The 25,671-nt window shown below is 43.6% G+C and overlaps 1 protein-coding gene across 1 annotated transcript in view; it reads left to right on the top strand.

The window, feature by feature from the left end:
- PPTC7 (protein phosphatase targeting COQ7) overlaps positions 1-24,236 on the top strand; it is a 33,556-nt gene extending 9,320 nt beyond the window's left edge. The window contains exons 2-6 of the mRNA XM_090291216.1: positions 10,647-10,826; positions 17,327-17,525; positions 20,881-21,004; positions 22,679-22,808; positions 23,743-24,236. Of these exons, the coding sequence (XP_090147342.1) occupies positions 10,647-10,826; positions 17,327-17,525; positions 20,881-21,004; positions 22,679-22,808; positions 23,743-23,801 (692 nt within the window). The 3' untranslated portion in view covers positions 23,802-24,236. The remainder of the gene's footprint in view (positions 1-10,646; positions 10,827-17,326; positions 17,526-20,880; positions 21,005-22,678; positions 22,809-23,742) is intronic.
- The last annotated feature ends 1,435 nt before the right edge of the window (positions 24,237-25,671 follow it).

Below are 25,671 nucleotides of genomic sequence, written 5' to 3'. Positions count from 1 at the left end.
CGCTGCTGGCTGGCATGGAGAGTACCGTCGGCTGAGTTCACGGTTTGCTGGGGGTTCGCCGTGAGCCCCTGCCAGGGGCTGTGGCGAAGACCGACCGCGAAGCAGTTTCCGGCCCCGCAGTTCCGTAGCCGGTGGGGCCGGCACACGCGCACAGGAACGGTGTAAAGGGACGCACGCCCACTGGGTGCCGTGGAAGCGCGGAGCCGGCCGCGAGAGATGGGTAGATGAGGCTCTCGGACTGAGGGATCAGCCACAGCACAGAGGAGGACTCCCCACTCCCCAGCTGCGTCTGCGTAGAGAGGAGTTCGGGCTGGCGGGGGGCAGCGGGAGGACGGGGGAGAACTGGTGTGCGGAAGTAGATCGAGACCGAATCGTCGAAGGTCACAGTGGCCATGTTAAGCAGTTGAGTGTTGTTTTGGTTTTTGGTGAGAAGCTATAGGTGTTTTTGCTTTTGTTACTTTTGGTTTGGTTTGGTTGTTTTGAAGAGGCAGCACGTTCAGATGGTCCAGAATTCGAAAGGTATTCAAAATTCAGAAGGGTGCACAGTGGAGTTTTTCTATCAGTCTGGTCTTCTAGATGCAAAGTTCTCCCCAAAGAACCAGTGTTATTTGTTTCTTGTGTGTCCTTCTAGAGAATGTTTTTATATATACAAGTAACTGTACTTGTGTATACATGGAAGGAATTTGACTAGAAGAGTAATATGGACAAAGCAATCTTGTTAAAAAAAAAATAAAAAGGTGATAGAAGGTGTAATGGGAGAACAGGAGGCCAAGGACCAGTTAGGGAGCTACTAAAATAGTCTTTGCTAGAGAGGGCTTTAACTAGGGCAGTGGCAAGTAGTTGGCCTGCAGACAAAGCATCCACAGGACCAGGAAAAAGAGGAATTGAAGTTGATTTTGAGATTTTGCATCTGAAAGCTTCCTTAAGGTTTCTAGCCTTGAGGTGTGGGTGGGATGGACAACCATTAATCGGATTAGAAAACACAAGAGAAGGATCAAGTTTGGGAATAGAGACTGGAATTGCTTGGTGCTAGAGGCTCTCAGAGACAGAATCACGGGGCTCAGGAATGCTTGCGTCCCCCTGGCCTTCACCAAGTCCTGAATGTCCCGGCAGTGAGTCTCCTTAGAATCTGCCGTGCAGGTGCCTTTCATACTTTGCTGAAAAGCCCCGGGCCTTCTCTGGGCGTTCTGACTCACAGGAATCTCAGTGTGCAGCCAGAATGGAGGACTCTTGTGCCAGGTACCAGGCCAGCACCTGGGGATGAGAAGATGATTCTCAGTGTGAAAGAAACTCAACCCCAGAGGGCCCAATATAGAGAGGGGGAAAGAGGGGAAAGGCATGACAGAGGTGCTGCGATTGTTGTGGTGACCTCAGGCCCATTTAAGTGTTACTAGCTGTTTTAAGATTTTCTATTTAAAAATGAGAAACTTTAAATCGGAACCGTACTAGGCAGCAGGCATTTAAGAGACATTTGCTAAATAAGGTTACTTCAGAGTCAATTCTGGGAAAAGAAAACTAATTCATTTCTTCAGAGTGTAAGTGAATTGTTTCTTTCCTTATGTGTTTTCTTGGAGGCAAATATGTGTGTCCCTTCATGCTTGAAAATGTTACTGTTAAATGTTTAATGGAATATTGAATGGCGGCGGATGTGCGACTGGGAAGTATGAATGGACAACTCGTCTTTTATATACTGTCTGTGAGTGGGATTGTCCTTTGGTTGTTACTACGGACCAGCGTTTGCAGAGCTTACAGCCTACAGACGCTGATCAGAGACTTCTTTTCTGAGGGCTACAGGCTACATTGGTCGGTGTGCAGTTGTTTGGTCTTTCTTAAAGACGGGCGTTACTCTCATTTATTGCACACGGGCTGCCTGCTGAGCGCTGTGGGAGGCACTGTCAGCACACTGTTCCTGTACCTCACATCAGCCCTGTGAGGTCCGTGGTATTATTCCCATTTAGCGTGAAAATACTGAGACATAGAGAGCTGCCCAAGAACACCAGTCCTGGAGCTAGAATTTGAACCCAGATCTGGCTCCAAACCTGTCTGCCTTGTCCTTGCCCCGTGTGTCCCTACTGCCTGTCAAGTCAGAAATGATCATTTTAAACTTTGTTTTACAGAGGTGATCTTTGCCGAGTCTGCCTGCGACTTAGTTATTAGCTATTCTTAGGCAAGCGATTGGACAAAGCCCCTTGATTTGAGCAAATGAAGGCCTCATCAGACCTTCCTGATGTAGTCGATGGGCAACACTGACTTTGGTGGCTTAATGCCAGCCCCTTCCTTCCGGGGACCTCCCAAGAGCTCTAACTCCTGCAGTGCGGGAGCCTGGGCTGATTGCTGGCAGTGGTGTAATAGACACTTAGCTGGAGGACAGGCCTCTCTGCTCCTAGAGCTCTAACCTCACCTTATTACCTGTATCTGTACTGTGTCTGCAGTGGTCAGTCAGGGGGCTGCCAGAAACGCCTGTCTCTTCAGCCTCTTTCCCCACAACTCAGGTTTTTATCTTCAATGCTTTTCTGATTCTTTCAGCTAAATGTAATCTGATCTGCCTTGCTTTTGTTTTTATTGATGAGTATTTATCATAGCCATTTATCTTAAACCTCTCCAGACTCCCCGGTACCACAATCACTACCACTTGATTTTAAGTTTCTGTGGGCAGGAAGCCTCTTATTATATGTAGCTGCCTCCTGCGTCTTGCACATAGGAAATGTTCAATAAAATATGTTGAGTAACTTTAATATTGAATGTAAGTGTAAAATGTATTTCTGACTGGTTTATAGTGTTTGTCATCCCTTCCATGAAGGTAACGTGGTCATTACCAAAAAACGGGAAAGTGCAAAACGAAAAGAAGGAAAACAAATTACTGTCCTACCACTCAAAGATCACTAGTTAATTAAACAGTATGTAGGGGAAATATAATCAGTGTTCAGAAATTAAGTGTTCTGCATTTGGTTGACTTATTCAAAGAAATTATGTTCTCATTTTTAAAAAAAGAAGAAGAAGAAGAGGCGGATTTTGAGCCGGGGCAACATGTGACTCCTAACCTCTTCCAGAGGGTAGTATTTTAGTAAAGTCCAGCTCTTATTTTTGTAGAGGGGGTGAAGAGAGCAGGGGGTAAATAGTATCCTCTAAAGGGGTAGGTCAAGGATACACAGTTTAATTGTTATAAATATTAGGTTAACCTTTAAGACCAGAATTCTAGATCTAATCTCATAAACAGGAAAAATTTTCTCTTAGCCTAAAGGGCCAATACAAATAGGCACCCATCAGATAGCTGGACTTTAATTGCTGTTACTTTCTTATTTAAATGTTGAATTATTAGGTATTATATAACATTTCCTCATATCTAGAAACTAACAAGCCTCAGCATTAATAGGAGGAGCCCTAAATTCTGTAACACTCTAACTGTTGCAGAATCTCGACTGTTCATAACTTGCCGTAAGTGTGACCTGCGAATGGTTTTTCTGGTGCTTCCTCCTGTCCAAAAAGCATTACTCATAGCGTTTAACATTTCAGGAAGATACTATTGCATCTCAAAGGAGTGACCTTTTCTGTGACTTCACCTTCAGCTCTGCAGTGCCTGTGGCAGTGATTCACATCCAAGTCAGTAAGATACTCAAGGTCCCCAAGCTGCAGTTGAGCCAGAACATGTTAAAGTTAGAAGGACACTTTGATTTCTTTGCCTTCATGCAGTCATTTCTCAATCCTCTTTACAATATTTTCACTGCTTTTTAAGACAAAGCAACTGCCCGGAATAGTCTAGAAATTACCATCTCTAGTTAATGACGTATTCTGGGCACTAGGTATGAGAGTGTGTGTGTGTGCGCGTGCATTTTACCTTGATTGATTACTGAGTAATTCCATGTTTACTAAGCTGGCAAGGAATAGTATTTTGTTTCAAATTCTAAATTGTAAAATGGACTGTTTATTCCTGCTTTGAGCCCATATTTGAGTTTTGTTAATTGTCCTGGACAGTTCTTTTCTTTTTTTTAAGCAGAATTTGAGTTTTACTTATAGGTTCCATTTTTACGCATTTTATCCAGGGGTTGGACCTTTCCTCCTTTCCACTCTTTCACATACATTGCCTCAGCTTTTGAGTTAGCTGTTCTGCTGAGGTTTTGAGTTCTTGACATAGACTTGGTCTCAGGGGAATGAGAAGATGCAGGTTTCATTGTGATTAATGTGGAGTGGTTGCTTTGGGGAAACATCTTGCAAAGCAAAGGAAATATATCACTTGCTCCTTACAGCAGGAAGAACATCATAATTTATATAATTTCACCTCTAGAGAACTGAAAGGACTGTTAGTCAAAGCAAATTGTACTTTTCTGAATAACTCAACTGTCGAGAACATTTTTTCAGTAATCTTGCTTTTTTTGTTCCCTTTGGGATAATTATTTGCAGATACATTTCACAGTCCTGAATCACAGGGGAGTGTTCTTAATGCCCAAATAGTTGAGGCTTCAGAAATATTGATACAAATGTGATCTGTTCCATTGGGTAGAAATTGAATTTATATTCTGATCTCATTTTTCTCTAGTTATAAAGCTTCATGTTGTGATGCCTCTAGACAAATAAGGTTGACTTTGAGAACACCAGATTATAGATTTGAAGAAGAGCCTCAGCATCTGAAAAGAAGCCAGCTGTGGCATTGCAATAAATACGGCCTGACCAGCTGCCTCATTAGATGAACATTTGCTGCAGAAAGTGTAAAACCAGATTCTTATCCTTCTGAGTACAGAGGATCTCATGTGACTTTTTATTACTCAACTCTTGTGATCCAACCAGATTCTTACTCAGCTTCTCCTCTGGAGTTTCAATTCACTATCAAGTACCTATCCTAGTAGATAGATGTTTCACTGATAGAAAAACAATCCCTATAGAACCGTCTTTCTCCATTAAAGGGTGAGTCTCAATGTAAAATGCTTGAAGATCATCAAAGATGCAGAAATAAAGCTGTTACCTTGGGGTGCTGCTTAATGTTTGAAATTATGCCAGAGCCTAATTTTTCTTCACTGATGCTGATATTAAAATTGAAATTGAGCATTCCCTGGGCATCACTTTCTTCTGGAAAGTGTTGACTTTGTAACTAATCGCATGTCAATCTGAAGATCAGTGTAGTCTGGAGGGTTTAGGAAGAACGGCAACCCTCAGGCTGATGGCTAATCGTGGGCCACGGTGCCAGAGACTCCGGGTGCTGCTGGTTTGGTTCCGAGGCTTTTAGGAGGGCGCCGTGCAACCGTAGTTAGGTGGCCGTGTGCAGCAAGAAAGAAAGGGTTCTGTTAACTAGAAAAATGAAAACAGGCTGTTACTCCTAAGAATTTTCTTGTAACTATCATTTTAAAATAATTTTTAAAAATCTTCTTTAAAAAAAAAGATACATTTAAGTGATGGGAGATACACCAGAATTATTTTTTCTCCTCTCTTAGCTTTTCACTTTAGAAGAAGTTCATGGAAAACATAAAATATTATATAAAAATCATAAGTATTTTCTAGTTGATTATTTTCCACTTCATAAAACTGACATTTCCATATAAATGGTACAACTAGAGGAAACTTTTGTGCCTTACAGTTTCCCTTCAGTCTCTTGGCTCAGTGATGGGAGATATGTAACCATTATCTTAATCTAATAATGTTTTTAATTGGATTTTGGGTCAAAGGAAACACTTAAACTAGATTGTGTGCTGACAGAATGTTATTAATGGAGACATAAGATGATTACAGTGAATTAAAGGAAATAGCTTCTCTATTTAATACAAACTCTTTATCTTGGCATTCAAAGCCTTTCCAGTTAACTCAGCGCACACCTTTTCAGCTTCACCTCTCTTCACCTCTGAAGAAAATTTTTTCTTTTTAATTATATTTTATTGATTATGCTATTACAGTTGTCCCAATTTTCCCCCTTTGCCCCCTTCCACCCAGCACTGCCCACTCCCCCAAGCAGCCCCCACCATTGCTCATGTCCACGGGTCATGCGTGTAAGTTCTTTGGCTACCCCATTTCCTATACTGTAATTTACATGGCCATGAAAGAAATTATATCCTTCCGACACACTGGATTACTTGGCTGTTCCTTAAACTTAATCAGTTATCATATCTGCGGTTGTAATTTGATGCCTAGAATAAGAATGCAGTTCACAAATGAGCTATTGGGCCAGGAACTCCCATTCCTAAGATAAGATCTCCTTGAATGAACTTCTTGAATTTATTACTCTCTCTACTTTCCCTGAAGATCTCATCCACTCCTCTGGTGTCAATTTCGGATCTTTGTCAGAGATCTGGCTCTGATTGCCTTCCCAGCTGTGGGACTGTAATTCCTGACTTTATACAGAACATTTCCTCAAAAATGCCCTGCTAGCACCTGAAACTCAGCGTACCAGAGAAAGAATTCAAAATTTTCTGAAGGCATTTCCCCCCCTTCCTATCTGGGGAATCTTTCATTCAGTACTGATCCCTGAAATTCAGAAACCTAGTGATGTAAAACCTATTGAAAATAGAGCCCTGGTGTCTTCTGTTATTTATTCCTTTGTATTTCTAGATTGGGCCCTGACCTGGTGGCTCAGTTGGTTGGAGCATCATCCCTTACACCAAAAGCTTACAGGTTCAATTCCTGGTCTGGGCACCTACCTAGACTGCGGGTTCAATCCCCTGTTAGAGCGCATGTGGGAGGCAAGCAATTGATGTTTTTCTCTCCCTTCCTCCCTTTCTCTCTAATCAGTGAACATATCCTCAGGTGAGAATGAAAAATATGAATGTATATTGGATTATATCACTTGTATCCAGAAACCTTATTGACTTTTTATTATCTATAGCAGTTTTGTCCAGTAGAAATATATTGTAAACTACACGTGTAATCTTCAATTTTCTAGTATCCACATTAAGAAAATAGTTAATTTCAATTTACTTACCCCAATATATCTAAAATATTTCAGCATGTTCAGTATAAAACTATTACTAAGACGTTTTCTTTTTCTTTCTTTCTTTTTTTTTTTTTTTGGTGGGGGTATTATGTTTTTAGAATCCAGAGTGTATTTTGCACTTAACAGAACAATCCAATCTAAACTGACCACATTTCACACTCAGTAGCCACATGTGGCGAGTGTCTCCCGTATTGGATAGCGCAGGTCAACAGCATGAAGGTTAAAGTTCTTGGTCTGCAGTTTTGGGGTCTCCACAATTTCAGCTACTGCTCTCCATATTTCACCTTCTCCCCGCTCACACAGGCCTCAGTCACACCTAATTGTCTGCCGTTCTTTTCCTTTCATTACTCTTCCCTGTCTGTGGAAATCTAACTTACGTCCAGGGCCTATTCTGAAAGCCACTTCCCGATGGAAGCACGTCTTGCTCCATTCCCGCAGTGCCCATAAGCATTAACTGCTTGCTCTTGACCTTCTGCAGCAGCATTAACGGGGAGCTGTTGGCAAGGGAGTGGTCTAGCTGCCCACTGGAAGGTGAGCGTCGCAGAGTTCGGGTGGGCTCCCTCAGCCCTCTATTTCCTGGTGTTCTCTGTGGCCTTTGCTGTTTGATATCTTTGGTATCTTACGCAGTTTCTCCTCTAACAGTTGTTTTCTTTACCTTTAAATGAAATGTCCCTTTGTATCTGGATCATTTCCACTGTTTAAAAGGTGTTCTTTTTGTGGATTGAAACTTTTGCTTATGCAAAAGAGGAAGTATTCATTTGGTTGTAGAAATAATTGCCTAATATGAATTAAACTAGGTTTCAAATGTACATGTGGAAAGTTATTCTGGTTTTAGCCTGATTCTAATCCCAAACATGACTCTTCATGTTATATAACTTGTTCTCTGTAAGTAAATTATATATGCATGCTAAGGCTCCCGCCCCCCCAGCTATATTGAAAAGTTTATATAGTTTTGACATCTCCTTTTCCCCTAAAGAGTTATAGCCAAAGGAGTTTTGCCCGAGTTCTTTTTCCCATATAAAAGCAAACAGGTGCCTGAAAGGTTGCGCTCTATTCTGGGAGAAATCTGATTATGTTGGAGGGCTGTGTCAGGTCGAACTCTATAACCTGCTGACAGATTATTTAGTGAGTGCCAGGATCAACTCTCAACATTATCTCAGATTTTAATGGTTTTCTTTGTGAAGGGCATTTGTAGATAAACCAGTTTGTATTTAAAGTTAATTGTGGCTCTTAGATCAGAGACTGGTTAAGAATAAATTCTTTCCTTGAGCAGGCAGTATGAAAAGAATGAATAATTCATTAGATGGAGTTGCAAGGATTAATTGCATTCTCTGCTTTAACGCAGATTGTTGTGTTTAAAACCATCGTCAGATCGTACGTACCCCTGGTGATATAAGAGTTCCTCAAAAGAACTGTCTTAAATAAACTACCTTAAATCTCTTTAAGAATTTCCACACATTCTCCCAGTTGCTTCAAAAAGGTAAAAAAGCGGTACTTCTTCAGGGTGGGGTAGCCCTGCCGTCCTTGATGCTTCTCTTTGCCCCGTCACTGCTGCCCCGTCCCCGCCCCATCCAGGCCGCCTGGCGTCCTGCGGTTACGCGGGATCGAATCCCTGCAGGCCGACTGCGCTGCTGCCGCTCCACGGCTGCGCAGCTGGGACTCCTGACTCGCCCCTTCTTTTTCTCTCAGCAGGCAGAAGAATCTTTTTTCTTATTACTATTTAAACTTTGTGTAATGGAAACTTTCAAATATATATCAAAGTAGAGAGATAAAGTGTGTGTCTTTCACCTTCGTTTACCCATTCATGGCCATCTTGTTCCATCTGCTTCTCCATCGCTTCTCCCCCCACCCCTATTATTTTGAAACAAATCCCGGACATTCTATCTAAACAACTAATGTGGAATTGCCCCAGAGTGAAATTTTGCTTATTGGTTGGCCACAAAAGGTGGGAGAAGTTGCTGCCCCAATAGTAATGTTATTTGCTACCCACTTGACGGTCTTCCAGTTCTGTTTCCTCTTATTTTTTCTCAGGATGTGTTTCATTTTTGTTTGATAAATGCCATTATCAGAAAAATAGTTTCATGTGTTCATTTCACATTAAGCCAGTTTCTCAGGGATGCTTATGCTTATACAGGCGCTCTACTGCTTTTGTACCAACTATGTTCTTTAAAATGCGTGTCAGAGTTGAATGTGTAAAAGATGTAAATGTGTTTGTGGGGACTGTATTTAATGCTCAGAAAGCTTAAAAGTTATAAAATTCTTAATTAATATTTTAATTATAAAAATACATGCTCATTATAAAAATAAAATTCAAATAATATAGAACAATATAAAGTAAAAACTAAAATCTCCCAGTTATTCATTGATTGCTTTTAGCCCCTTATTTCAAAACTACTATTAATATTTATTTAAAAAAAAAAGATTTTATTTATTAGCGAGAGGGGAAGGGAGGGAGAGAAAGAGGGAGAGAAACATCAATATGGGAGACAACACTGATTGGTTGCCTCTTGCATGTCCCCAGCCCACTCGCAACCCGGGCACGTGCCCTGACTAGGAATCAAACTGGCGCCCTTTCGGTTCTCAGTCCAGCGCTCAATCCACCGAGCCCCACCAGCCAGGACTAATATTTATTATAGATCATTCCAGAAAGGCTCATATATGGTCTTTAAAAACCTTAATAATGTATATATCTGACTTTTTCTCTCAGTTTTTAAAAATTTAGTACACAAGTGACCTTAATGTTGAACAACTAGCTTGGTGTTTTGCAAAGGGGTTGAATGGGAGATGGTATGATGCCAACTTTGATATCTTACTGACTTTCCTGAACACTAGTTTCCTCTTGATAAAGGAGCCTCACACACACTGAGCTCAACAGCTCTATGGACTCGTGAAAATCTCTATCGGTGCTTCCAATAGAAACGGTTAGAGCCACACGGGTACTTTAAATGTCCTACTATACACATTAACTAAAAATAAAAAGAAACAGGTAAAATTAATAATGTATTTTCTTCAGCACAGTATATCCCAAATATTATTTGAACATGCAATCACTATAAAAATTAATGCTATAGTTTACCCTTTTTTTCATACCAAGTTTTCAAAATCAAGTGTACATTTTGTATTTAGAGCACATCTCAGTTTGGATCAGCTCCATTTCAAGTGCTGGCCCCACTGATACTGGCCATTATATCAGAAAGCTCAGCCCTTACAGGGTAGTAGTGGTTGTCTCTGAGGGCAGAAGAAAGGAAATGGGATACACTCTTAACTTCGTTCTTTATGTTACAGTTTCTGACTACTATTTGAAGCTGGAAGAGCGCCACTTTTGGTATCTGTGATGATTGCAAACTCTGGGTCAGTTGCATTGTCACTAGCATCAGTACTTCTTTAAAAAAATCATTTTTTTCATCCTTGTACAACAAAAATTAATAACGCATACTTCAATACAAAGAGGATAGTCCTGCTAAAATTGAACTGTTGGCCGGTAGGGAATGCCACCCTGTGGTAGCTCACATGTTTACTCGTCAGTCCATGGCAAATCAAATTCTGCGTAGAGAATACGGCTTAGGGGTAGTAGTGTTTATATAATACATTCACCTTGAGTGCTTTTTATTCCGACTTTCAGGGTAAATATGTAAATTGGTATGTAGTAAAATGAACTGTCAGGTGAGTAGGAATTCCTGAGAAGTTGGTAAGAACATCCTTTAAATGTAATTTTTTTCTTTTTTTTTTTTAGGGGTTGCAGATGGTGTAGGAGGGTGGAGAGACTATGGAGTTGATCCGTCTCAGTTCTCAGGGACTTTAATGCGAACGTGTGAACGGTTAGTGAAAGAAGGACGGTTTGTTCCGAGTAACCCCATTGGGATCCTCACCACAAGCTACTGTGAGTTGCTGCAAAATAAAGTACCTCTGCTTGGTAAGTGGGTATCCTGTGTGTTTTCCTCTCAAAAGATGCCCAGGAGACGGTTAGCAACAAAACCGAGACAATTACTTAGCCAGCCTAGCTTTTAGCATAGTTTGATAGAGAATCTACTTACTACTTACTTACAAAATACTTACTACTGCTTTTATATACAGAATATAAAAGGTGCAACCACTTTGGAAAACAATTTGGAGTTATAGAATAAAGTGAAAGATGAACAGATAGTATGCCCAGCAGTTCTACTCCTTGGTCTGTACTCTACATGAGAGGAACTCTTACACATCTGTGTATAAAAAGTAGGTACGAGAATGTTCTTAGCAGCATTATTTATAATAGCAGAAAACCAGGAACCACCTAGAAGTCCATTTGTAGTAGAAAAATGCATTTAGAAAAGGACCATTTAAAGCTGCATGTAATCCTCAGGAACATGTTGAGGGAAAAGAGGACATTGCAGAATACCATCTAACAGTCTGATTCCATATTATTTCATGTTCAGAAAAATAAAAGAGTAAAAAACTCTATTGTTTAGGGATTCTCAAATATGATAAAATAAGAAAGAAAAGCAAGTGATTGTATAATTCAGGATAGTGGTTCTTCCCAGGGAGGAGGAAAGGGATGAGGTCTGGCATGTAAAATTCGGTTGATTACCTGTGGGGAGTTCAGGTTGCAGATAGATATCCCAGACTAATAGCAATTAGCTGATTAGTCAGTGAAATAGCATGGCACAAAATAACTCCCTGTTAATCTTGTATTAGAAAATGGACAAATACCTAGTGTGTTTATCTGGTGTGCTAATGGAGCATCCTTTGGCCAAGCTTCCACATTTGTTTGTTAAATGGATTCCTGGAAACGTACCCAGCCTTCTAAGCAGACTCTTCAGAAAGGGTGTTATTAAGTTTCTGCTAATTGCCAGCATCTTTCTGGTTACTAGAAGGCCCTCTCTCCCAGTCACCGTCCACGTTTAAAATCAGCCTTTGTTCAGTGTTAATGTAGAGCTCCACATTGCAGAATTTTGCCTTCAGTATAAGTCCTTCTTAAGAAGGGGTTCTTTTCATCATGTGACCGTCTTCTGTCTCCTCTGTGCTGTGATTTAACCAGCTTGTTTTTTTTCTAACTGAAGAAAAATCTTGCCTTGAGGTTTCAATATACCACTTTGTCTTAATCTGCTATTTTGGACATGCAATTTCGAGCTTGCCTGGCACAGTGAAACATCCTAGATTCTATTTCTAGCACCTGTCGACTTGGATATGACTTTAGACAAGCCACTTAACCTCTGACCCCTTGCTTCATATGTTAAGTGAGAGACCCTGGTTTTCTTTTTCTCTTTCCTTCCCCTGCCCCTCCCTTCTCCTCAGAGGAACAGACTGAAAGGTTCCTGCAGCACTCAGAAACATGTCATTGAGGAGGAGGGCATTGCAGAACACCGCCTAATAGACAGCCTATAGACACAGATTCCAGAGACCTGCATAATTTTTTCTCCTATAAGATATACTGAAATAATCTTTTGTTACCCTGTTGGACATATATGTACTCTTTTCTTACCTAATCTACATATCTCTAAGCTGTTTGTAACTAAATTTAAGCATTTTTGGTAAACACAGACTGCTGAGTTTTGCTGAACCTCAGATATTAATTGCAAATAATGATAATTTACAAGATTCGGTAATCTTTTTTTTCAGTCCAGCAATTGCTACAAAGCCTTTAACACCACCAGTATAAAAGGCAAGCTGATAACAGTAACCACTTACTTCTTGAGACTACCTAGCTGCTTTTAGAACTGGGTTAGCATCACAGGCTAATTGTTGATGTATGAAGGGGGACCCCCAAAAAAGCCCCGGAACTTAAATTATTAAAAATTGTGTATTCTTACATGTGTAAACCTCAGTTGCCTTCCAAGCGCCCTCCTTTTGAAGCAGTACACCTATCGAGACGTTTTTTCCGTGGCTTGAAACTGTTTTTGAACTCGTCGATTTAGGTGCCTTTTAATGCTTCTGCCGTTTTCTGTTTCACCTCTTCCACATCAGCAAAGCGTTTCCCTTCGAGGGCTTTTTTTCATCAGGGAAACAAAAAATGTTGCTGGGTGGGGGCACAAAAAAAGTCACTCAGGGCAAGCTCAGGTGACTAGAGAGAGGGTGAGGTATGGGGGTCATGCCACTCTTTGGTCAAAAACTGCCGGACACTCAGCAGGGTGTGGGCAGGTGTGCGCGTAAATCACCCACCGTGAAATGGGCAAAGCGTTGAAAGAGCCTTCAAAAAAAATTTACTGTCCTGACTAGTGTGCCTCAGTGGACAGAGCTCCAGCCTGTGAAACGGAAGGTCGCTGGTTTGATTCCCGGTCAGGGCACATGCCTGGGCTGTGGGCCAGGTCCCCAGTTGGGGTTTAATATTTCTCCCGCACATCGATGTTTCTCTCCCGTTCTCCCTCCCTTCCCTTCTCTCTGAAAGTAAATAAAATCTTTAAAAAAATTATTTAAAAAAATTCACTGAAGCCAAACACAATGACACCAGCCGGCGCACTGGTCCAGACGGGTTCCTAGAACACTCACCTAGCGGGGGAAGCCTGTGCTACAAGACGCCCGCCCTCCAGAAGGTAATTCCGTTTTTTGGAGGGTCCCCCCTTGTATATTTCCTCAGAAACCCTTAAGTAAATTTAGGTCTTAGGGAGCCAACATCTCTTAAAAATTTGAGGGGTCATTCCTTTCTCTGTTTGCTGTGGTTTATAAAACAGAGGCGGGATGATAAAAACATTCCCGTTCTAGCGTGAGGGGTTTGCTTGGCTGCCTGTCTGGATTGGTCAAGCATCGGAGCACTCATCGCTGCTGTTCTCGCCGTCGCTTTCCTTGCCTGTTTCTTCCTCTGCAAACGCCTAAGAACGAGAAGCTCTTCTCCCGGCATCAGCTGTCAGGGCCTGCGCCACACTCGCCGCAGTAACCGGAAGGGGCAGGGGAGGGGTGTACGCAGGGAGCCCCCGTATAACGCGGCCGTCAGGTTCCTAACACGTGCCGTGCTATGCGGATCCGTGGTATACAAAACAAAGGACTGGTACAGAAACGGGGCTTAGGTTCGAAAAATTTAAAAAATACTGTATTTTTATAATTGAGAGAAATCTTTATTAAAGCATTTTCATCAAAAGTACTACCTATTAATATGGATTGAGTAATGTTTCCTTCATCATCACTACTAAGCCCCAGTAACCGAATGCGTTTCCTTTGTGACCAGACACCTTCGTCCTCTGAACTTCCTTCAGCGTCATCTTGATTTCTATGCTCTACTTTTTGCAAAAAATCTTCTTTTAGCTTGCTTGCTCTCAGCCGAGAGATCTTTATAAATTTCCTTAGACGGTGCTAACACTTCTGAAGTTCTCTCTTACACTTCGTGCCCCTGTCAGGGCAAGGACCGTCACGTAAGAAGCACGACAAACTGTTCGGCTACATCGAGGCCTTTCTTTACACTTTTAGGGGAAACTGTCTCACGTCTCCGTTTTCATCGGCGCTGTCGTCCCCTGAGTTACCCTGGCGCGTTCCAGGTGTCACTTCCACCAAAGCTGCTGCATCGGTTTCTTCTTCTACCAGCAGTTCTTGCCGTGTGAGAGCGAGACCGTGTTATAGGCGTGCCGTGTTATACGGGGGTGTCCCCAATTCTCTAACCGTGTTACAGACATGCCATGTTATACGGGGGTGTCCCCAATTCTCTAACCGTGTTATAGACGTGCTGTGTTATACGGGGGTGTCCCCAATTCTCTAACCGTGTTATAGACGTGCCGTGTTATACGGGGGTGTCCCCAATTCTCTAACCGTGTTATAGACTTGCCGTGTTAAATGGAATACCAGTACTCCACGCCCAGATGATTCTATACGGCTGGGCTTGCCCTTGCTGGTACTCCTTTGCATACTGAAGCTCCTTCACTCACGAGGACGTTTTGGTCCTCACTCAGCAGGTTACTGACTGAAGGGTAGCAAAAGGGTGGCTCAAGGTTATCAGTGAGCAGTGACGAGTCAGCCTGAGCCTTTCCTGCAGCGAGAATTTCTGGGCTGTGCTGCTCATCTGTCACTGTTTTTGTTCTCAGATTAATTCCATCATATTTCAGAAGGTCTTTTGTGTAATGATTCTATTAATGATAAGTGATTGGAGTTTCTCTGCACTGAGTTAGGAAGGAAGGGTAGTTGGCAGTTTTAGCTCTAATGTAAGCTGTAGAGTAGGTTATGTTGTCTGACGGCACTTCCGGTTCATCACAGTACCTGTGTTTTTCACTGACATTTAATGGATCAGGACTAGACAGCTTAGCATTAGAGTGTCAGGTTACTACCTGTACATACACTGTGGGAACAAGGGAGTGGAATTTCTGAACATAATGATGAGGCAAATGCTTGTATTTGAGCTTTTTTGAATTATTAAGTTATACATTTTCATTTAGAAAAAATTAATAGCAAAAAACTAAATTAGTGATCATGCTCCCTGACATTTTTCTCTGTATGTTTGTGCACAGAATAGTGGTGACAAACTGAATCTACAGCGTGCTCACGACAGCACCGTGAGCTGGGTTTGCGGGCACTTCACTCCCCACTGTGCTGGAAAGGGACTGAGGCCCAGGCAGAGCCCGGGCCGTGCCTGCTGGCGGTCACGCAGCTGGGGAACGATGGCGCACTGGGGTCGAGCACAGCTAGCTCCACACCCTGTTTATTCTGTTTCATTTTGCTTTTTAACTGTCATCCTAACAGTCTGACTTTTGCCCACTGTTGCTTTTTTTTTTAATTCGCTCTTTATGATGTATAGTTCTTTAAGTTTGACATCACTTTTTTAAAAATGAGACTTTACTAGCTTGTAACCTGCTTGTGTAACTTAAGTTATCATCTTTCCTTTTCAGATATATTCCTTTAACAATTTACTGGCTATCAGAAAGCTAAAACTTACTATGTGTTTTAAGTGTTTGACATAATTTAACTAATTTTATCCTCCCAAACAATGCTATTAGGTAATTACTGTTGTCCCTATTTTTATAGATGTGGGACACTGAGGCACTGAGAGGTGAAGTAATCTGCCCCAGGTCACACAGCTAGCAAGTGGCAGAGCCAGCATTCAGACACAGGCAAACCGATTTATTTAAGCAAATACGCTTTAAGTATAATGTGACAGCATATAGCCTGCCTTTATATGGATATACTGTAATTTATTTAACCAAACCTTTAATTTTAGATGTTGAGGTTGTTTCCAGTTCTTCCTGATCTTAAACAGTGTTCTTGTACTTAAGTCGTATTTGCATCTCTAATTATTTTTTTAGATTAAATCCTCGCCAGTGGTTATGCACATTTTTCAGGACTATATTGCCCTTTAAAAAGGTTGTTGCCCTGGCCGCTGTAGCTCAGTGGATTGACTGCCAGCCTGCGAACCAAACGGTCGCCGGTTCGATTCCCAGTGAGGTCACATGCCTGGGTTGTGGGCCTGGTCCCCAGTTGGGGGCATGTGAGAGGAAACCACACATTGGTGTTTCTCTCCCTCTCTCTCTCCCTCCCTTCCCTCCTCTCTAAAAATAAAGAAATGACATCTTTTTTTTAAAAGGTGGTTTAGTTTTACTCTTTCACCACTGCGTAATGAGCATGGCCATGTTCGCTACACTCTTGACAGCACCATGCATTCTTTTCTTTTGATTCTTGTTGAACTAATAGACAGAGTGGTTAGTAATGTGGTGATCGTTTTTCATATAGATCTTGGTAGATGCTTACTTTTCTATTTTACCTTTCTCTTTAGATGTAGGTTTAAGTTTTAGTCCTTGAAAGTGATCTTACTAATTGTACTAACTGCTTTTCCTTCTGGGGAAGGTCAGGAGAGCTGGGTGCTGCAAAGGTGTGCAGAGGCCTTCTGCTCTCTGCTTAGAATGTGGTACCTTCCAACTGAACGTTAGTCTCTGCTAAGTGAACAGGCTGATTCCGTAACCTACCTGGGAAAATTAGTCTTGTTACTTCATAGTGAGTCAGTTCCCAGTAAAAGTTCTTCATGACCTCAACAGATGGAAATCTGGTGAGAAATTGTTACGTGCCCTGTCTTAAATGTTAGTGAATTTCATGCAGAAGGATTCCTGCCAGTGACTAATGAGACATGTTAGAAAAATGTAACATTCTTATTCTGGCATTTAAGTATTAAAGCTTAATATTTCAACAACATGCTTTTGAGCATTTGGCATAGATTAATAGCACTACTGAAATGAAATAATGTGATTAAACAGCAGCCATTTTGTTTTCTGTCTCTGCAAATGGAAGAATTCAGATCATCAGTGGCCCCTCTTACTGTGTATCGTACCAGTCCCTTCTTCCCCACCATTGGACCCTGATCAGGTTATCGATGACATTTGTTGGCAACATGGAGCATAATTAAGAAAGGTCCTTTTTAAGCAAAGGAGGTGCAGATTATGGCATGTCGCTCTTGGGGTAATTTGATAAAATGTGTATACAAATGCAGCCTGGAAAGAGAAAATGAATAGCGACCATTTGTGTTTCTAGGTAGCAGTACTGCCTGCATCGTGGTGCTGGACAGAACCAGTCACCGCTTACACACGGCAAACCTGGGCGACTCGGGCTTCCTGGTCGTCAGGGGGGGTGAAGTCGTCCACCGATCAGATGAGCAGCAGCATTACTTCAACACTCCATTCCAGCTCTCAATCGCGCCACCGGAAGCCGAGGGAGTTGTCTTGAGTGACAGGTAATCTCCCCTTTCACCATTAAGTGAATGGGACGTGGCTCACCCACAGGTTCCTGCCCATTCCCCTTAATCACGGTGGAGATAGACAGTTTTCATTCTCACAGGAGGAAAGGAGGCACATAGAGAATGTTTTTAATCAGGCAGACCTTTTAGATTGACCTCGGAAGATATTTTGTGTAGCCCTGACTGGTGTAGCTCAGTGGGTTGGGCGTAGTCCCACAAGAAAAGAAGGTTGTGGGTTCGATTCCCATCAGGGCACATGTCCGGGTTACAGGCCAGGTCCCTGGTTGGGGGCCGGTGGGAGGCTGATCAGTGTGCTTCTCACACATCATGTTTGTCTCCCTCTCCTTGCTCCCTTCCTTCTCTCTCTCTAAAAATAAGTAAATAAAATCTTAAAGATATTTTGCTTAAACCTGATACTGTAGCCAAGTTGAATTCTGATAAACTCCCAATAATTTGACAAGACTGTGACGATACTATTTCAAGCTTACAGAATATCGTTTTTCTTTCCAAGACCACGTGGTACATACCGTGTGTTAAATTGTGCTGGATAAATGAGTCATTGTTCATGTATGCCATTGTCTGTGCAAGACTTTGCATACGTTACTAGGGAAGAGTGCAAACTGGCATCTTGCTTTATTTATCAGAATAAAACTTCCTGATCCTCAGGGCTTCCTCTTACGTGCATCAGGTAGAACTTGCAAGAAATGGAATCAAAAGTGGTCTTGGATATGGTCTGTGACGATGCTGTTGCAATGGTCTCTTCTCCTGCCACCTTCCCTCCGTTCATTTTTAAATTGTCTAGAGTGCTTTTCAAGACCATTGGCGCTTTTTTGAATCAACTTTTGCAGTTTATCTTCTCTAAGATCAGAGTACAGACTATGGCTAAGACAGTTTCAGATGTCACTGCCTATAACAACCTTATAGTATCCAGCACAAACATCGTTGATTCATAAATGTTGTTAACTGGGTAATAAATCTTTTAGAAAAATAGAAGCGTTCTGGTAGGTGCCTGTTGTCTCTACTTAATAGTTCTTATAAAGCCAGATCTTAAGCCCTAGCTAGGATAAAATAATTACTACCATCTTTTAAACTGGAATGAACATACTGTCTAATTAGGCATTCAGTATTGCCCATCGAAAGTCTATTGTGGACTCCTAGAGAGAGGGAAGCATTTTTACTTTCAGATTAAGACAGATTACCATAATTGGAAGACTATTTGATTATGGGCCTTTCTTCAGTTGGCTATAATACACATTAATATTAAGCATATTGGAGCCGGGAGAATTCAGAACCCCCACGGCCTTGTAGATATCAAGTTCAGCTAACAGTTTTTGGAGAACAGTGTTTTCATTTTCCTTTATTTGATTCTTCTCGCTTTGGCTTCTGGGCGCTGGAGCAGCCCTGGCGTAGCACACGCGCTCCCTTTGGGGAAGTCTGGCGCAGGGCAGCACTCGGCCTCCCCGCCGGCGAGGTGGCGGCTGCTTCCCCTGGAGCCCAGAGACGGCTTGCTAGCATGTGATTTCATCTCGCGTTTCAGTGCAGGCGAAAGTTTCCAGCAGCACAGTATGTTCAGTCAAAACGGGCAGAACTGCAGCTGGCAGAACACCAAGCTCATGGTAGGAGCGCTGGGAGAAGAGGACAGCCTGTCCAATGGTAGCGAGTCCCACGGCAGAGCAGCAGAGCACGCTCCTGGGGAGAGAAAACTTCAGCATAAAATGGAGCCTCGGGGCCAGCCCGGTCATCAATCTAAACCTCCGCAGGCTGATTAGCTTCCAGAGACGGAGCAGATGGGAAGAGCTCGGACAGCTTTCTCTTCGCTCTGCAGAATGAATCAACCCGGTCCCCACCGTTTTAGCCGTCTCTCCCCTGCTGTATCTTCTCCTTAGCTACTAATCCGTCTTATCTGTGAGCTGTTGTTTTAACCTTAACTTACAGGTTTTCCTTCAGTAGCTGTTCTTACAAAATACTTGCTGCATGCATGTGTAAGCTGGTTTGTTCCCTGACGGGTCCGTCACAGAACTCTTAGGTGGGCTGTGGCTTTCCCCCGTCAGGAGACGATGGACCAGAAATGTCCACATTGCGCTTCGTGTTAATCCCTGGCGGGCATGCGTGGGTGGTTAGTCTTTTCTTCACAAATGTTATAACATGTCGCTTACACAGGTTTGGGGCTTTTTTCAGGTTTGGTTTTTTTTCTGTCAAGCTTAGGGTTCTTTGGTTCTGGCCCCTCCCTTCTGGGTCAGTGTATGAATTTTTCTGGCTCTTGTTCCCTAATTACAGGTTAAGGCAGGTTATCGGGTATCTCTGACCTTTCCCTCACCTTGAGGCCTGGAAACAGTGAATTTGGCCTTTGGACGTGGCCGAGAATCAGCCTCTCGGGGCCATTCACTCTTTGGATCTTTTCCTGTTCTCCCCACCTCGGTTTTCCCCCATTCTTAGGTCTGCATTCATCGGGTTTTGTCAGAGGAAAAAAGTCTCCCTGTCTTTCTTTTAAAGTTTTATACAAAAAGATGTAGGCAGAAGGTACCCCCTGCCCCTGCCCCAGCCACGCACCCTCTCCTCCGGCAGCCACCGACGCGGGCCTCCCTGTCTGTACCTGCCGCTTCCTTAACAGCAGGGCCCGGTGTTTGTCTCTCCCCCACGCTGAAGCGGGAGTTACTTTGTTTCTTCATTCATTTGGTCACTCCACGTGGAAGACCTACTGTGGTCCAGGCATACTAATAAATAAAGACTCATGCGTGAGGAGCACTTTGGAAGCCCTGGGACACGCACAGGCCTTGCTCTGCCGGAGGAAGCGTCGCTCGGCGACACTGCCGTGGTGTCACGGTGGCGTGCTGGCACCTGCCGGTGCTGTCGCGTCGCCGGTGCTTCCGTGAGCGAGCTCTTACGGGGTCTGCGTGCGTTCCTCCGCGGTGCTCACTTATTACTCCACCGGAACACAGCCTCCTAGAGCCAGAGTCAGGTCTGCAGGGAAACTGAAGAGTGGAAAATGAGTAAGAGAGGATGGAATGTGGCTCTGAAGAATTAGGAAATGAAGACTCATTTGCGCTAGGATTCCAGAGGCATGTTGGTGTCTGAGTCAGAACAGAATCCGCCTCCTTTAAACCACGGGACTGATCACCACGCTGTTTTACTTGGGAGTGTCACTTCAGCTTTTGAAATATTTATATTAGAGTTTTTGATTAATTTTTTCAAGGTTAGGGATTTCAGAATGCCTGGCTTTTATTATTGAATCCTATTATAAATTAGTTTTTCTTAAAGCCTGATCACACTGTAACAGAGTGCCTATTGGAAACTTTGAATCCTATCTCTAAAGAGCTCTCTTTACTTTGTCCCCCCCCTGTCCTTCTCACAGCCCGGATGCTGCTGATAGCACATCTTTTGATGTCCAGTTAGGAGACATTATCCTGACAGCGACAGACGGACTCTTTGACAACATGCCTGATTATATGATCTTGCAGGAGCTAAAAAAGTTAAAGGTAATTAACTCAAAGGTTGGCTTGGAAATAATATCCCTCTCTGGGCAGTCGAGTTTTCTTGATTCAATTGCGTTAACTCTTTTTATAGTTGTAAAAAGAACTGTTTTGTGGATATAGGAAAATAATAATAGTTCTAATCTTTCAAGCAATTGTAAATGGAAGTATCCACAGATGGATAACTTGCTGGGAAAAGGCTTCCTACGCAGGCTTTTAGTAGGGTGGTAAAGGCAGGGGAAGTCCAGCTCAGAAATGTGTTCTTTGTGTTTTTATTGTATTTTAAGGTATTTCATAGTGTTGGCTCCTGGTCCTTTCCTCCTTCTATTCTCATAACAAAGCCAGCAGGTTGTTGAGCTGGGAAAGACAGGACATTGTCACACCGAAGCCAGCCAAGGGCGGCGGGCAGCCGGGGCTCCCTGTGAGCGGCGCTGTCCCAGCAGGAACACAGTTCAGACTTGGCCCCTCGGAGCCGGGAGGGGACTGAAGACCAGTCCTCCCATGTTCTCTCGGCTTTGTGAAAGCCCTGACTCTGGGGAAAGGCAGTCTCTTCTCATGCTTTATCACTAACCAGTATAACTTTGAGTACTTTCTTAAACATTTTAAGCAATATTTTCCTCACCTGTAAAATGGGAGTACAGAAGGTCCTGTTTTATAGGGTTATGGTGAGGATTAACGGAGACCGTGCATATGAAACCCTGAGTACGAGGCCTCGTCTGTGGGGTTCAGTGAACCCCAGGTGCCTACATGTAGTGGTGCTGTACCCTGGTGACAGGGTGGTGTGCCTCCTGCCTGCTGGGGCTTCTACTGGAGGCAAGCAGATAGCAGAGAAAAGAATAGATATTTACAGGGTGGGCAAAAGCAGGTTTATAGTTGTGAGTGTGCAAAACTCAGAGTTTGTGCTTGTATTATTGTTTGTCGAGTATCATTGTTTTCCACGTGGACACCTGCAGACCTCCTTTTGCCCCTCCCTGTAATTGGTGGTAATGAGAAGGAAAAGCAGAGGGAAGAGAGGCCAGAGCGCGCCGCTGTCTTAGAAGGCCTGGCCGGGGGAGGCCTCCCCGCCACGCACACTGCAGCGGAGGCCTGTTACTCACACCGGAACTGCCCGGAGCCTCGGCGTGTTAGAGCCACCGTGCGTCTCCTTTCCCGTCCCGCTTTGCTGATGGGGACGTTGAAGCAGCCAGAGTGAGGGCGTGACTTGAGGTCACACAGCGGGGCGGAGCCTTTCCTCGGGCTCTGTGGTGCTGCTGGCGTTCTGGCAGGGTCCCCCGGCCCTTCCTTAGGGAGCCCCTGAGCAAGGGGGTGTTCGGCTCCTCCCTGAAGTGCTGTCAGCGTTCGCCCTTCCGTCTCATCCCATTTCAGCAAAAATACCTTAAGAACTTCAAATGGGAACAAAACGCAGAAATGGAGGCTCAAGCGCCAGGGCCCAGGCCAGCTAGTGACCACGTCCGATGCCCTTGTGTGCGGCCGCCCTGCGGTCTTCTTCACTTGGGGGGGCGGGGGTGGGGTCGGCGGCAGCGTTTCAGCGCCTTCTCCGCCCGGAATAAACCTGAGGGGCTGGGAACGGTGATTGGGTAAATGTCGCTGTTTTAAAAAGTGATGCTTGTAAGTTTACTTTTAATACAGAAAGCATGTGAGGTACTGTGGTAAAAATAACTCCCTCGTCCTGCATCTTAGAACTCAAATTATGAGAGTATTCAGCAGACCGCGAGGAGCATCGCTGAGCAGGCTCACGAGCTGGCCTATGACCCAAACTACATGTCACCTTTCGCACAGTTTGCATGTGACAACGGACTGAATGTGAGAGGTAAGCATTCTTTAGGAAGGTCACAGGGACGCGTTGGGCACATGGTAAGGTGGAGGCATTCGGGGCTTTGGGGCGAGGTGAACGAGAGCGGAGGGGCCCCTCCTGGCTGCAAGCCAGAGGCGCTGACTGGCCTCGGCCTTCGCCCTGGATGACAGAGCCACGTGCGTGTCATCTCTCTTCCCCGCAGAGGATGCCCTTCAGAGCTGCACTTCGGGGGCCGAGCAGGCAAGTGGCACCTGGAGCCCTTTCCTGCTGCCGCTGCGGGCCTGAGCCCAGAGGCCTCCAAGCTCCGCCTGGGGTGGGGCTGGGCATTCCCAGCAGCTGAACATTCTGCCCTTCATGGGTCTGACATTTCCCTTCTCCCTTCCTCTGGCTTTGTGGGACTCATCGACAGCACTTGCCTGTCAGATGCCACAGCAGGTTTTGAAGAGGGAAGCAGTGTTCAACTACCCTTGCTGGAAGGGTCCTTCTCTCTGCTGAGTGATATATAACTTTGCGAGCAGGCCAGCAGCCCAGTCTCGGAGCTGGGATGACGCGGGGGTGGCGTATCAGCGAGCCGGGTTGGTCAGTTTCTTGCTTTTATAGTATTATGACCTTAAAGCATTTCTTAGCCCTCCAGGAAAAAAGCACATTAGCATACAAGGCTGTTTCCAGTTTCAAAACAGTGGGCATGTTTGTCCAGATTAGGACTGTGGGTAGAAGCATGTAAGTTCTTGTCCGGCAGAACTGATCTTAATCAGGTTTTGTCTTTGTTGTGATCGCTGTAAACAGAAGGGCTGACGGCCATTCTAACAGCCCTCGTTGTAAAGACCAGACGATGTCTTTCTTTTTTTAAGCTTCAATTAAATTACATGGAATTTCTTGGTGTTTTTGTTTCTTTCTCTTCATCAGATAGTTTTTCTTTACTCATACATGAATGCATTTTCCCTTTCAGGGGGAAAGCCTGATGACATCACCGTCCTTCTTTCCATAGTGGCCGAGTACACAGACTGACGCACCTCGGTGTCAACTCCTGCCTTTCCTTCCGTCCCCCCCGATCCTCCCCGGCCGCGTGTGCGCATCCTGCTGGCAGGACCACGTTTCTTTGCCACTGATCGCAAAGCCAGTGATGTAAGCCTTTTGCCCGTCTTTCTGAGACCCCGTTGAGATCTTTGTTGAGACCACTGCTGTCATTCACAGCTCATGTCTGCCTGCAGCTTGGAAGAGAGTCAAGATTTGAAGATTGACCTTCACTTCTCATTGTCTTTTCCATGATGGGATGGAGGTTTTTAAAGCCAAAATGGCTATTACTTTTCAAAAATGCTTGAAGTGTTGAAGAAAATGAGTAATGCTGGTAAAGTGAATTCAGAATTACAGTGTGTAAAAAGGATTTTAAAAGTCTAACAAATTCTATATTATGGTACATCTACTAGAAACATACCTTATTCATCAAAAGAAATGTTACACGTGTACTATACAGTCTTTGTTATGATCGGGCGTGGCTTTGTGTTTTCATTATAAACTCCGACTTTTTAGGGGGCTTATAATTCTGGTCTAAAACATTGCTCTGGATTATGAAATCTTGATCCCAGGATATTTTTTTGTTGTTGTTACAAATTGGAAGAAAAATTCAATTTAATTCTACGGATGCAGACGTTTCATGGTTTTTAAAAGATTCTTAATTCTGATCCTGTGATCAAAGTTTTGGCAGTTTGTTGATTAGTCCAAGTCACAGGCTGGTGGCCTGATCTGCAGGAGGGGTGGGGAAACCCTTTACCAAAATTTTTTAGTGGAACTATTACTCAAGATCGTTAGCTCCTCAAAGCCAAGAAGCTTAATATTATGGCTGAAATTGCTCCCAGCTGTCTGCTATGACGCCCCTGCGTGGGAGCTCTAGGCCCATCGGCCTCCTGGGTTGAAAATGGACAGCGGTTACTTTGAATTTGGGGGCTTTGATGGTCACGCTACTCCTAGTTTCACTCAGACCTTTTGTGAGTAGCCCTGCTTTCCGTAGAGCGTGCACAAATCTGGGGAGTCCGTGTGGGAAGAGCACCGTGGGCAGTGGCAGGGGCCCAAGCGTCCCCGAGGAACACCGGCGCTGACCCGATGTCTGCATTTGCCCTGCACAGAAGCAGAGGGGGTTCTGACCCAGGCTTAATGTTTACAGTTTCCGAATAGCCATCTTGCAGCGTGTCGTTCCCTCGCAGATGTGCCCGCGGTCAGTGCTCTTGTGACCTGCAAACCCTAACTTGTTCTTAAGGTTCATGTACAAGTCAGCTGCTGTAAAGACATGTATTTTGGGGTCAGTTTTTTTCCTTCATTAACTTGGTGGTAGAAAAATATATATACTTAGCCATCCTTAAATTAAAGCCATGTTTTCTATATAAGTCAGGTAACGCTGATGTGTAGCTGAGAATGCAGGGAGCCTGGTGAGCGTCTGCTGGTGGGGAACACACGCCGTCTCGCTAAAGGAGATCCTTACTCCCTGGTTTAGTGCATTAGGACTTACGTTTGAGGTTACCTCAACTTGTTTTAAAGATTTTGTTTTGTGAATTTGTACTGTATATTTGAGTAACTGTCAAGCTTTTGTTTTATTTAAAATTGTTTAACATGTACCATGTACATGTCATTACTATATTTCAATGCATCATGCTTGTAACAGGCATTTCATTTATAATAAGAATGAGTTATTCATTTGTAAGCCGTTCAGTAATTTATCTACTATTCCTAAATTGGCATAATGTTAAATATCTATTTTGAATCACCTTTAATTAATGTCAGAATGCCTTAACTACCCTAACTTGACAAAACAGTTCTTTGGTAGAGGACATGGGGATGTGGAGGGAGACGGTTTAAGTAACAAGAACCCATCATGCTGTGATAA

The sequence above is a fragment of the Furipterus horrens genome, unplaced genomic scaffold (genome assembly GCF_987537825.1).
Source record: "Furipterus horrens unplaced genomic scaffold, mFurHor1.1.pri manual_scaffold_11, whole genome shotgun sequence".
NCBI lineage: Eukaryota > Metazoa > Chordata > Mammalia > Chiroptera > Furipteridae > Furipterus > Furipterus horrens.
Note: the sequence above shows the minus strand (reverse complement) of the source record. Positions and strands in the feature narration are given on the sequence as shown.